General features: G+C 38.3%; 1 protein-coding gene across 2 annotated transcripts in view; it reads right to left on the reverse strand.

The window, feature by feature from the left end:
• agap3 (ArfGAP with GTPase domain, ankyrin repeat and PH domain 3) overlaps positions 1 to 14,020 on the reverse strand; it is a 199,711-nt gene that overhangs the window by 20,212 nt on the left and 165,479 nt on the right. For both annotated transcript variants that reach the window (XM_052114451.1, XM_052114450.1), the window contains exons 14-16: positions 1,941 to 2,095; positions 1,620 to 1,710; positions 709 to 931 (exon numbers count right to left, since the gene is read on the reverse strand). In XM_052114451.1, the coding sequence (XP_051970411.1) occupies positions 709 to 931; positions 1,620 to 1,710; positions 1,941 to 2,095 (469 nt within the window). The remainder of the gene's footprint in view (positions 1 to 708; positions 932 to 1,619; positions 1,711 to 1,940; positions 2,096 to 14,020) is intronic.

A 14,020-nucleotide genomic window follows, 5' to 3' on the forward strand; every position in this document is an offset into this window, starting at 1 on the left:
GTCATTGATCAAGTTACTGACACTTCATGTAGTGCTTGCTTGAATAATGCCAACAAATGTTACGGGCTTCCATAATCTAAACTAAGAGCCTAACGTATACCTCATCAAAGCAGTCATGTTCCACAGCCGACTAAGCAGCTACATCGCTTTCTTCATGCATGTCATTGTGCAAGATTTACATTAATGGATTTGACAGACACTTTTATCAAAAGAGACTTTAATTTATCTACATAGTACATACTGTATGTCCCCTTGGGAATCAAACCCACAGCCTTTACGTTGCTAGTGACATGCTCTACCTGTTGAGCTACAGGAATAAAAAGTCCAATCCTGTAGCTTAACTGGTAGAGTATGGCGCTAGCGGCTTCAAGGTTATGGGTTCGATTACCAGGGAACACACATAGTGATCAATAAATGTAGAACTAATCAATAATCCATTTTAAACTAATTTAAGATAACAAGGCTAGTAGGTTAAGCTAGCACTTTGGTATCTGTCCACAAAGACAACGACGTTCAATGCCTTTTATGAGAACCTAAACATATCAACTTTCAAAAATATTATGTAGATTAAAATTTACACGCAAGGTTATCTGCAAATACCTAGTACTTTATGTTAGGAAAGCAAATTTTTTTCCCCTATGAACACATATCGTTGAATAACAATAAAGCTTGTCTTGACTTTGGTCAGGCAACTGTGACTAGTCTCACCTGGTGCTGTCTACACTGGGTTTGGTGTATCCTTCCACGCAGCCCTCCCACACGCTGTTGGCCATGGCATTCCCGATGGCCGTCATCACCATGCTGAGCTCTACCGGCCAGTCGTCCAGATCTAGAGATCGTACACGGGACAGGTGAGTTCCGAGGTTCCTGTGCATCCCGGAACACTCAATACAGATCAGAGCACCAAGATTCAGACTGGCCCAGTCTGGATCTGCAAAGAAAAGGGGTTTGGGGACGATTCGTTTTCAGTTTGCCACATCAAAATTGACTTTTAAGGAATTCAACCTGCTGCTGCTGGCATAATGGATACATTTCGGCTATGAGATTAGACATTAGCGATGTAGCCACCATATTTGGTTTTAGCACATTAAAAATTGAGATTTGATTTGAGAGTGAATAACGACTTAAAATTAATTCAGTTCATCAGACATAATGATTGAATGGCTTCAGAAGACTTGGAATGTGTGGTGCATGAGTCGAGTCAATTACCTTTATGGTGGTTTTCAAATGTTTTTGTCATTATACATTTACATTTACATTTATGCATTTGGCAGACGCTTTTATCCAAAGCGACTTACAGTGCAATTATTACAGGGACAATCCCCCTGGAACAACCTGGAGTTAAGTGCCTTGCTCAAGGACACAATGGTGGTGGCCATGGGGTTAGAACCAGTGACCATCTGATTAACAGCCCTGTGCTTTAGCCACTACGCCAACACCACTCCATTATGTCACATAAATCAAATTTGGTTTGAAATGACACGAGGGATGAACTAAACCTTTTAAATCATACCTATTTGGCATGGAGTTATATTCTTAGGCAGTTTGTGGAAACAGGAGGAATAACTATAACAGAAGGAAAGACTAACAGACATAACTAGATTTCATGCTTTACTCACTGGGGGCATCACAGTCAGCACAGAAGCTGTTTCCCCTCACATTCCTAATGGACTGGATGGTCACTGCATCACTCTGACTTCCTAATCGAGACTGCACATGTGGAAGGAACAGAAATATATTGCATGTTTACAAAACTAGCAACATTCTCTCAATAACAGATGGTGCATTGCTTCATCCACATTGGCAAACCAACTCTCACAAAGAGACTAAAATCATTGGTTTAGGAGGTGGAGTAATCATTCCAAACACAGCTTTCTCACCCATAGTGACACATACAAATCTATTTCTGCAGTACCTTCATGAATGTAATATAATCTTACCTTATTCTTGCTGCTCTCACAGGACTGTAGACTGGCGAATATCTGGCTCTCTATGGCCTGCACCCAAAGTTCTCTCTCCTCAAACGTAGATGCCTCAAAGTGCCACATTTGACTCGTTAGGGACACTATGATGAACTCATAGGACTCCTCTTGCTCTGAAACACACAAACATTGTGATGGGTTTAAATAAAGTCACTATAAAACTTTACTTTGAGAAATCTGAAATCTCATTTTTAATGTTTAATATACAGTTACCACAGTCATAACATTTCAATGTGGGTGGGGCTACCCAGCACAATACAGGGGTGGGACTTATCCATGGGGAATTGATTAGATCAAAACAATTAGTCTGTGTATGATACAGTAGGTGGTTGAATGGGAGGGGTTAAAAAAAAAGGAGGGCTTGTTGAAATCAGTCAAAAAGGAAAGTCGTTTCAGAGGAGGAGCAAGTTATTACATTTTGATGTAAGATTACAAAGAATTATGTCATTAATGTTGTAATTAAGGTAAAATAAGGTCACTTTCAAACAATGTTGACTTAAATATCGACCAATGTAGTCGTAATACACATTTTTTAAATTTTTTGTGATATACTGTATATTATATTTTATTGAAAAATGTGATTATATATATATATATATATATATATATATATATATATATATATATATACATACACAGTATATAATGTCTGTCTGAGACATGCACATGTAACAACAATAAAAAATAGGGCAGACGGAATGCAAGAATGCATACTGAGAACTGGACACACTGATGAACTCAATGCAAAACTGATTGATGTCAACTGTAGGCTTCTTCAATGTTTTGAGAATAAAAAAACCAATATATTGAGTCCTTAACCACTTTTTGCATTGTCTAATTAAGGCTTCCTCTGCCACAATACATCTGTGGAGAGCAACAGAGCGAGAGGAAGAACTGTAAGGATTGACACATGTGGGAAATTATCTCTAACAGCTGTTTGTGTTTGCAGTGAGAGCTGAGAGGGATATGTGGCGCGACTTGTGCCACTGTTGTCCAGGGAAGCCCAACTCGCGGCCCACCAACTACCTGCATCCAACCTCCTGGTGCACAAAGATCTGAAGAAAGCCATCCTGCAATGGGTCAGCCGAAGCCCAGAGCAACAACGCCAACACGGCGCTCATTGAAACTTGGCGAGCTTGGTCGCCCGCTTGCATTCACTCGACAGCTCCGTGACACCTGCCGAAGATCGCAGCATCTAGGAGGTATTCGATCTGGTGGTATTGGAACGGTTTATCTCCCGGCTACCGGAAGGGACAGTGGAGTGGGTTCGGTGCCACCGACCAGCATCGCTGACTGGGGCGGTCCAGCTGGCTGAGGACCATATGGTGGCGTATTCGGGGGCCAGGGAGCCCTTTCTCTTCTCTTTCTTTCTCTCCTCCCTCCCACTGTCCTTCCACTCATCCTGTCCCTGTTCCCCGGAAATGGGGAATTCCTAGCCCAAAACGGATTCCCCTATCACGTACAACCAAAACCTTCTCCGCTCTCCCCCACTGGCTGGGGAAAATTCGGAGAACGGACCATCAAACAGCAAAAATTTTATTCAATACGTTATTGACCTGAGAGCAAAACTCCACACACTGGGGCAATTAAAACCGGAGAATTTGCTTCAGGCTCAAGAACGTCAAAGCTGGCTGTATAATAGGGGTAATCGGCCACAGGAATTTGCACCGGGAGATAATGTCCTTGTATTACTCCCCACATCGAGCTCTAAATTACTCGCCAAGTGGCAAGGGCCCTTTGAGGTCACACGGCAAGTTGAGGAAATCAATTAGGAGGTTAAACGAACGGATATAGGTGGAGCACATCACATTTAACACCTCAGTCTCCTAAAATTGGAGTGAGGCGGTCCCTGTGACTTTGGCGATAGTGGTTCCGGAGAGGGAGGAGCTCGGACAGGAGGTGAACTTAAAAGCCATCGATCGAGTTACCCCGGGAACTTGCAGAGACCGCCTCTCACCATCACAAGTTAAGGAGGTTGCCAGGTTTCAAGGAGAATTCTCTGATGTGTTCTTGAATCTTCCCAGATCTACAAATCTCATAGAGCACCATATCGAAACCACCCCAGGGGTAGTGGTATGCAGTCATTCCTACCGATTACCCAAACACAAAAAAAGTGGTTCGGGAAGAATTAAAGGCCATGCTAGATATGGGGTAAAAGAAGAATCCCACAGTGACTGGGCCAGCCCGGTGGTGCTAGTTCCGAAGAATGATGGCTCGGTCTGGTTCTGTTCGAAAAGTCAATGCCGGGTCTACATTTTATACAAGTATTGTGGAGGTGAGGGCATGGTAGAGCACCTGTCTGGAGAGAAAGCGGAAAGGAGTTCTAACTGAGATTAATTGCTATTAATTACCATTTCTATGTTCGCAGTGAGAGACAGGGGAGATAAAAGATGACCCAGTCCACAGAGAGAGCGGAAAGAATTGCACAAAAGAGGCTGCTTCTCCCATTATCTGTATTATAGAGTATTGTGCTGAAAAGCTGATCTGTCTTAACTTTTATGCTGAAAAGCAGACTTTTGTTTTGAGTGTGAAGCTGATAAGAGTTTTCTTTTATTTTGTTAACAAACTCTGACTTATGTGGACTGTGGAAACCGGCTCCCGCTTCCTCCTTATCTGTCACATAACAAACCTTGTTACATGTATCCAATGCCTAGGATTGATGAACGGCTCGATTTTTTAGGCACGGCTTGCTTTTATTCAACACTGGATTTGACAAAGGGATAATGGTCCTTGGGATAAATCGGCCGATATTCTGACATTTCCGTTTGGTTGTTTTTTTCAGACATGCAAACTACCAGTCACGGTTAGTTTTGTTGTTATGGGCCATCGTGTTACTACAATAATAGACCAGAGTGCAACAGTCTCATTTAAATGGTCCGCAAATCAGAGCCGCGGCAGACGTGCTTGAGCTAATAATGTTAAAGTGCTCGTCTTTTCCATTCTCCCTCTCTCTCCTCAACAATTCCATGTAACTTTTAACTGTCTTGTCTAAAGATAAAAAGGCAAAAATCAATAAAAGTAATATCATATACCATCTGCAAATATGCACATATCTCATTTAAACAGATGTAATAAACAAACCTCACAAAACTTCAGCAGATCCAGCATATTGTGCGCTCATTTATTTACCTCTAAAGCACGTATTCTAACACTCTCCCCTCAACAGTTCCTTGTAACTTTTCTAATGATAAAAGGCAAATATCAACACAACTTCTATTATATAACATTTGCAATGCAGATATCTCGTTTAATAAGATGCAATTCACGAGCCACACGAAAATCCAGCATTTACTTTCCGTTGATCACTCATCTAATATCTTCCTCTGAAGAGTGTATTTTATCAGCCCGAATCAAAATCTTTGATAAGGATCAGGATTAAAAGTTCCTCTGATTCTCAAATCATGATGGTCACTCCATGTTACACAAGCAGGCGATCCAGGCCATGTAAAATGTCAGGAGATTGCTGCTCGCGCTGAATCCGCACGAGTGCGTGAGGCTGCATACGAAACCAGGAAAATGCTGCCTCCGGAGGCTGTATACGGATGTACAATGAAAATAAGGTGCTTTTCAAACTGTTTGGAGACCAGTTTCCTTAAAGAGTTCCGTTCATTCAAAACAGATGTCAGTTAAGCCATTAACTGATTAAGCAAGGAAGCAAGTCAGCTTCCTACGTTTTTGGATGCAGCCCAAGATAAAAGTGCTTCATGTGTGCTATAAGTAAATATCTTATTCACTATGCACTGTATGTACAGTTGGATTGATTCTGTGTTGTTTGTGTAAATGCAACTGTTAATGCTCACATGCCATCCAGTGTTGCTGGACTACAGTGTGTACTGTTATTTCCTTCATCCTAATATATTAACTATTTCTTTATGTGCAAATAAATTACTAACATTTTCTGACTAAACAGAAATCTGAAGAAAATGCTATCTACCATTTAAAATTAAATATACTTTTTTAGTTTTGTGTGAAATTGAGTAAATATAGTGCTAAATAAGAGTCTATTATATATATATATATTTTTTTGTTGCAATTTTATGTTTGTAATTTACTATATTAAATTGTGTGATCGGCATTGTATCGGCCTATCGTCCACAGAACTGCCACTCACTGGATGTTTTTTGTTTTTTTACCATTTGGAGTCAATTCTAGAGACTGTTGTGTGTGAAAATCTCAGGAGATCAGCAGTAACAGAAATACTCAAACCAGCCCATCTGGCAAAATCACTGAGATCAACATTTTTCTCCATTCTAATGGTTGATGTGAACATTAACTGAAGCTCCTGATCCATATCTGCATGATTATATGCACTGCACTACTGCCACACAATTGGCTGATTAATCACATGGATGATTGTTGGTGTCAAATGGGCTGGTTTGAATATTTCAGTAACTGCTGGTCTCCTGGGATTTTCACACACAACAATCTGTAGAATTAATCCGAGTGGGGCCAAAAATAAAAAACATCCAGTGAGCGGCAGTTCTGTGGATGGAAATGCCTTGTTGATGAGAGAGGTCAACAGAGAATGACCAGACTGGTTCAAACTCAGATAACCGCTCTGTACAATTGTGGTGAGAAGAAGATCATCCCAGAAAGCTATCCTGAGATGCGTGTTGGTGCCGTTTTGGTGGCGCGAGGGAGACCTACACAATATTAGGCAGGTGGTTTTAATGTTGTGGATGATCGGTGTATACTGTACACACACACACACACACACACACACACATGTTGTGTTTCCATGTTTTATGGGGACTTTCCATAGACATAATGGTTTTTATACTGTACAAACTTTATATTCTATCCCCTAAACCTAACCCTACCCCTAAACCTAACCCTCACAGAAAACTTTCTGCATTTTTACATTTTCAAAAAACATAATTTAGTTTGATTTATAAGCTGTTTTCCTCATGGGGACCGACAAAATGTCCCCACAAGGTCAAAAATTTCGGGTTTTACTATCCTTATGGGGACATTTGGTCCCCACAAAGTGATAAATACACGCTCACACACACACACACACACACACACACACACACACACACACACACACACACACACACACACACACACACACACACACACACACACACACACACATAACATGAAAAATCAGCTGTTAGATCTAATTTGATATAAATAAAAAAATGTAAATGGCCAAAATCCAAAGAGCATTATGAGTTTTTGCATTTAGTGTCAGTTGCTGTTGTTCATCAGCATCGTAAAATCCAAGTGATTAAAAAAGGTAAATACATCCATTAGAGTACTTATCTCATTACCAGTGAAGACTCATTATTATTGCAGCTGCCTAAATAGAATATAATGTGGGTTAATCATTCTGGTCACAGTAATTTCCACACCGCAAAAAAGCATGTGAGCACAAGCAACGTTCCTACGGAGCTCAAATGAGGGGCGAGAGGTGAAAAATAGACCATCATTCCTGCAATTTGTACATCATTTATCGCAAAATGATGATTACTTTGATATGTGAATGACGATGATCACACACGTGAGTATAATGGGGTTTAATAGTGAAAACAAGCCAAAAAGGCAAAAATAAGTTCACAGATTCAATCACTGCAGTTGTTTACTAGGAAAAATGGGCTGTTTGTTTTAAAAAGCACAACATAAAACCATTTATTCATACCCACTGTAAACGATCATTACAACACTATTGAGGTCTTATTATAAGAGAAATTAAAAGGTCATGTGGCAACACCCTTAAATTATTCCTTTTACTAATCGCTCCTCAGAATGTGGAACAACAGTGTGTGGGCGGTATGGCCAATTATAATTTTTTCTTATCACATTTAACATCATGTAATAGTATATACAGCACTCACAATATAGGCATTTTTATAGACAAGACTATCTAGTGAATTAAATCATTGAAAGGTGTCCTTTTTTAAACTTAATGGCTGCAGAACAAAAGACTATTTATAAAGTACAGCATCACATTATGTTAAACCTGAGTTTAACATAAAAGCAAAAGACACAAAACAGTTAATATATAGACTCAAAATGATGTGCTCTCACGTATAAATAAAGGAAATAATCTTTAAATCTTGAATGCTACCATTGCACGATATATACTTACATCCCACCCAGCCCTAGACTATTTCTGAAAGCAAAATAAGCCTTATAAAATAACAATGTAAGTAGGGTCTTAAGGCAGTGATTCATCTTTAATGTAAAGTATATAGATCTTTGTCTACTCCGCTCCAATCAATAATCTCCATATGAGGATTTGAACTGTTCTGCTCAACACATGCATATCATTGTAAAAGACTCCCATTCACTTCACTACACTACATGGCCTCAAGCTAACAGCAACAATCCAATTAGGTTGACACCCGCCTCAATTATCCGATTTATTCACGGGACTTGACTCCAGGTCAGAGATCAATACAGAGCCAGGAGCTTTGTGTCTAAATCAAGGACTAAAGGGTGAAGGTCTGCCACCCCTGTTGCTCTCTCTTCTTTGTTTACATTTCATGCCTCCTCAACCTCCAACGTAAGACTAAGTTCACAACCCACGATGTGAAAACATATATTGCACAAAGGTCTCTAGGTCTTCAAAAATCGAATTAAAGTTCACATAATTTAGGGGGTTAATCTCTAATTCTGGTTATACTTTTACAGAATTGATTAATCTTCATTAATGTTACTGTTTACATATTCAATTACATTTAATCATTAAAAGTTGTATATAATTAGTAACACCGCAGTTAATATTAAGTAGCAATGAACAATACTTTAACAGCATTTATTAGTTTTATGTTACTTTCTAGATATACTTTAAAATGTGTATATGTAAATAATAGCTGATGCTCTATGAGCTAACAATGAAATTGTATATATGAAATGAAATTAACATCAAGATTAACAAAATACAGTAAACAATACCTAATGTGTTAAATAACATGAATCCCAATTGTAAAGCGTGTTATTGTAAATAATGTCATGGGGCAGCTCTGGCTCAGGTAGTAGAGCGGGTCGGCTGCCAATCGCAGGGTTGGCGGTTCGATTCCCGGCCCACACGACTCCACATGCCGAAGTGTCCTTGGGCAAGACACTGAACCCCAAGTTGCTCCCAATGGCAGGTTAGCGCCTTGCATGGCAGCTCTGCCGCCGCCATTGGTGTATGAGTGTGTGTATGAATGAGACACAGTGTAAAGCAGTTTGGTAACCGCTAAGGTTAAAAAAAGCGCTATATAAGTGAAGACCATTTACCATCAAAGTTATTTTGCTGGGCATTTTCTGATCAAGGATCATATTTCATTTCTAAAGACCCAAAGCACTCTAAACATTTAGTTTTGTTTGCAAATATTGTGCAAACACCTTCCAGTACTAGAATGCTACTGTATACATTTGAGTAGATTGAGTATATTTTTGAATCACGGAAGCATTAGCATTCATTTGGATAACATTTTGGCTGTTGTGATACAGTAGGCTTTCTGCTGTCTGTGATAATGTACACCAACATAATTATCTAGCATTCCACTGTCCAATGATTATCCACCTCTGCATGTGAACACAGGCAATTATTCTGTTGGCTGGCCATCTGATAAATTAGCCATTACAACAGGTAATTTCAATTTGGAAAAAAAGAAAAAAGAAATACATTATTACGATCTGTTTCTGATGTCAGCAACTCGCAAACACAGAAAAAAGACAAGCCAAACTGTTACGATGTACTTTAGCTGATAAGCAGCAAACTCAAATTATAATTTCAGTGAATCGGTTTAACATGCAATGTTATTAGTTTCATTAAAATGCTATGTGTAAGTTCTGAAATTTGATAGATTTAATGCCCTCTGAAGATGTAAAAAGTACATATTTTTGAATATTTTTTTATCTCTATCCATAAATCATTGTTCTAATCTAGAAACTATGCTGAGGCTATTTTAAAAAGTATATGTAAATGTATATAACACTAAAGACATTCACCATTAGCTACTTCATATTTAAGACGTCTAATTCAGACATAACTATATATAGAACAAAACAGACCATGTTTGAAATCCTGCCATTAATGGTCTTTGTTGTCCACAATATTTCCAAAATCTTTGGAAATCTGTGGATTGTGAAACATCCTGAAATAATGTGACTAAATGTCTTTATTAGGGGTTCATTCCTGATTGGCTAGTGTAGTGGTCTAAGCACCATAACTGATAATCTGGTAATCAGAAGGTTGCTGGTTCGAACCCCACTGCCACCACCATTGTGTCCTTGAGCAAGGCACTTAACTCCAGGTTGCTCCAGGGGGATTGTCTCTGTAATAAGGGCTCTGTAAGTCGCTTTGGATAAAAGCATCTGCCAAATGCATAAATGTAAATGTAAATAATAGTTTAAAAAATGTAAATGTAATTATGTTAACCCTACAACACATTTAAATTCAATAAATGTAACATACAGTGGAGGTCAAGGGATAGTGGATTTTGCAGACACCAATAATTAAGGTAATGGAAAAGGCATAACCGATTAATTGGCCGATAGTTATTAAAATCGGTTTATGTGATGATGATAAAAACAAACATTCTAGTGGTTCCTTAGTGTGAATTGCACAGACATAAAGGCTACAAGAGTTCAAAATGAATAAAATCCCAAAAGCAGTTCATAGTGCAACCAAAATCCCAATAATAACCAGAAAAATTATGTGGGAGCCACATAAACAACCCCATATACACACTCTTATTTTAATATTACAGAGATTTACAATGCTCTATATGTACGAATTTACCAATTGAAGTTTTTTATAGCCTATATATTCACCAGATGAATGGTTTTGCATATATGCTGTATGTACATACATATATATATATTGTACATATACTGTACATCCTGCATATATACAGCATATACCACATGTATACAGTATATATATTTAGGAATAAGAAAAAACTATCAACAACTTTTTTCCTTTTAAATAATGTGAGCTGTAAAATCATGCATTTTAATCCACACACATTTAATAAGAAAGTAAATGGTGCCAATTTTGATTTCACATTGTCTTTACTTAAACATACTGTCCCTTTAGCAACCTAAGAAGCAAAAAAAATCAACACAAATTAGCACAAAGCGAGAGAGAGAGAGCTATAAAGGAATGCTAAAAAATAAATCACATCTAATCGAGGCAGATGCTCCACCCTAAACACCCTCTGGGTCAGACCCCAGCTCCAGTACCACATCTGGACCTGCCAGTGTTAGCCGATTGCTATTCTGTCAGAGCAAACGGCCACACAACGGCAAATCCATCAAATCAGCACCAGCCGCGAGGGCTCTAAGTGAAGGTGTGTGTGCTTGGGTGTTGCTTTCCAAACTCCAAAAGGTGACAAGCACAATCTTGAATCCAACACATGTGCACTGGTACAAAGACCAGGTCTGGGCGTATAGAGTTGCTAGCTGGTGTATAAGAATTAACGGGCAGTTGGGAGGAACCGGGCCTGCCTGTGCCATCTGTAAATGTCAGCGGTGGCGTTTGCTCATTTTACACATCATTAAAGGCAATATTCCTAACCTGTATTAGAGCAATCAGCATGCGCCCATTACTGACAGAGGCCTGGGGGGATACGGGCCAAATATTGAGGAGGAGAGAATGTATTCAGACGCACACACAGTGTAAACAATAACACCCCTTATATACACAGATGCTCTTTTATGTTGCAAGTATCAGACTTTTAACAATGCATTGAAGGTAAATGCACCCAAACAACATAACGAGACGTAAACACACCCACACAACAATTACAACTTACAAATATATGTATGTGCATTTGTATATGTTTATGTACTGTGGTATGCACAATGATCATGTTATATTTTACTTCAAAGGAGGCTCCAGGGAGCTTTCTTGTTACAGACAAAATACGAAGTACTTTGATGTATTATACATATCATATTGTATTATACAGATTAGGCATAAATGTATATCAACATTATATCAGACATTAGCCACGTTATTCTAATCAGTGTTATTGAAAAACCCATATAGGGGGATTCTGACGAAACCTGTCCTGGTCACATTTAACCCCAAATCAATTTTGTATGTGTTGATTTGGGGTTAAATGTGGCCAGGACAGGTTTCGTCAGAATCACCCTATATGGATTTTTATATATTATATTTTATATATATATAATTCACTTGCTTTGACTATAAAAACTCTGCCAGTACATAAGACAAAATACACATAATCTGATAAACCTAAATATCTTATGCAGTGTTGTTTCTAAAACAAGATTTATCAATTTGATCATATTTCAAGGATTTTTTGATATTTAGAAATTGTTTCACTGCTGTTCAAATGCACTTTGGATCACATGATTTATATGTATAAATGTTTTCCATCTGAAAGGACTAAATATTCAATTAAATAAATGACAATAAAATGCAAAGTAATCTCTTCAGTAATATAAATACTTTTTGAATGTAACTGTATTCTAATTACCAATGATTTAAATTGTAACTGTAGAGGAATTTAAAAGAATTAAGTTTAATGAAACAAACCGTCCGGACAAACCAATAATAAAACTTCCCAATTCTACCTACAGGCACATTATTTCCTTTCACAATTCATTTAGTTGTCCAAATATATCAGAATATCTTAATTGTGGATTTTTCGGTGTAAAAGTCATTGACTGCCCGGTGGTCTAAAAAGATTTTCTTTTGAAAATCGAGCAGTAAAATATACCGAACAGTCTTCAGAGATCGACGGAGACGTTCGCACAAGAAGCCAAACAAAAAAAAGTTCCCTCACTTTCTAACGGAGCGACAGCACATTTGATTTATGATGCTTCACAATAGCTAAAATTCGATTTCTGCCAGCATTCAGGGGTTTTGATTGCTTCGTAAATGAGATAAACTGATAGCAATTTATTCAAGGATCCAACCACCCCCTTATATCTCCCCCCACACTCTCCCTTCAGCAGATACAACTTGCTCCATGTGAGTGATTTTCATACTTAAGCAATATGTCTGTATTCGGCATGCACTCACTAGAACAGACAAGCACACACTAATAGAACCTTTCAGACTGTGAAAAGGCAAAAAAACACTTTGTGATGGAAGTTTGTACGAAATTCCGCTCGCACACACATTCCCCTTCTCGTACAAAGACCTCATCCTATATTTGACCGTGACGTTACTGTTATTCCAATCAATGACCAAGCCAAGTTTAAGAAAATCAAAGGTTAGACCTTGTATTCTTGAGGAACTGTCAATTATTCCATGCGTAATGAGACAGAACAAACGCTAAGTATGGCGAATGTCCTTAACTTGCTCCTCAATTCAGTACAGCAATTGGGAACGCTAAAGCCTGTGATTCCTTGAGCTCGTAATGTTGTAAATCATTGTCATTTTAAACCTGTAATACTGATAAAATAGTCACAAATGTTGAGCTGGATCATTGGAGGTCATTTTAGAGCTGGTAAAACTACAATTAAGTTAATGTCTGTTCTTAGATGTTTACCAAAATAGCTATTTTCTGAAAAAAGAGATACAGCAGAGCAATATGAGGAAAAACACCAACAAAAAAGATTAAATATCTTCACAGAATTTACACATGATTGGTCAAACACTAATAATTATCTCTTGAAATGAGACAGCACGGCCTGTATGCCAGAGTGAGAAATTAAGTTTTACTTTAACAAGCAATATTTGCACCCTGAATTTGATTTTCTGGGGCATTTCTTTTCCTTTATGATAGCATATTTTTCTCTAACCATTTAACACAAACATTGTTTGTCAGATATGTCAATTTGATAAACTCATTCATACAAATTCTTAAGATTGGTTTGACCAAATGGACGCTATCTAAACCGGCGAGCAATGGGAGGGAGAGTGCCCTGGACTGGCGTTGATCCACGATGGAGGATGGTATGTTTTGTTACGCTAACTCTATACTCTGCTTGAGAGCTTCACTTTATTTAGTTGACCAGCTACTGGAAGATTGCTTCTAAAACTACCAGCCCAATTTAACTGTTACACTTGTGTAAAATCACCATGCTACAACTGTTTTATTCAGCACAATGAAATAGTAGCT

Source organism: Xyrauchen texanus, chromosome 42 (assembly GCF_025860055.1).
Source record: "Xyrauchen texanus isolate HMW12.3.18 chromosome 42, RBS_HiC_50CHRs, whole genome shotgun sequence".
NCBI lineage: Eukaryota > Metazoa > Chordata > Actinopteri > Cypriniformes > Catostomidae > Xyrauchen > Xyrauchen texanus.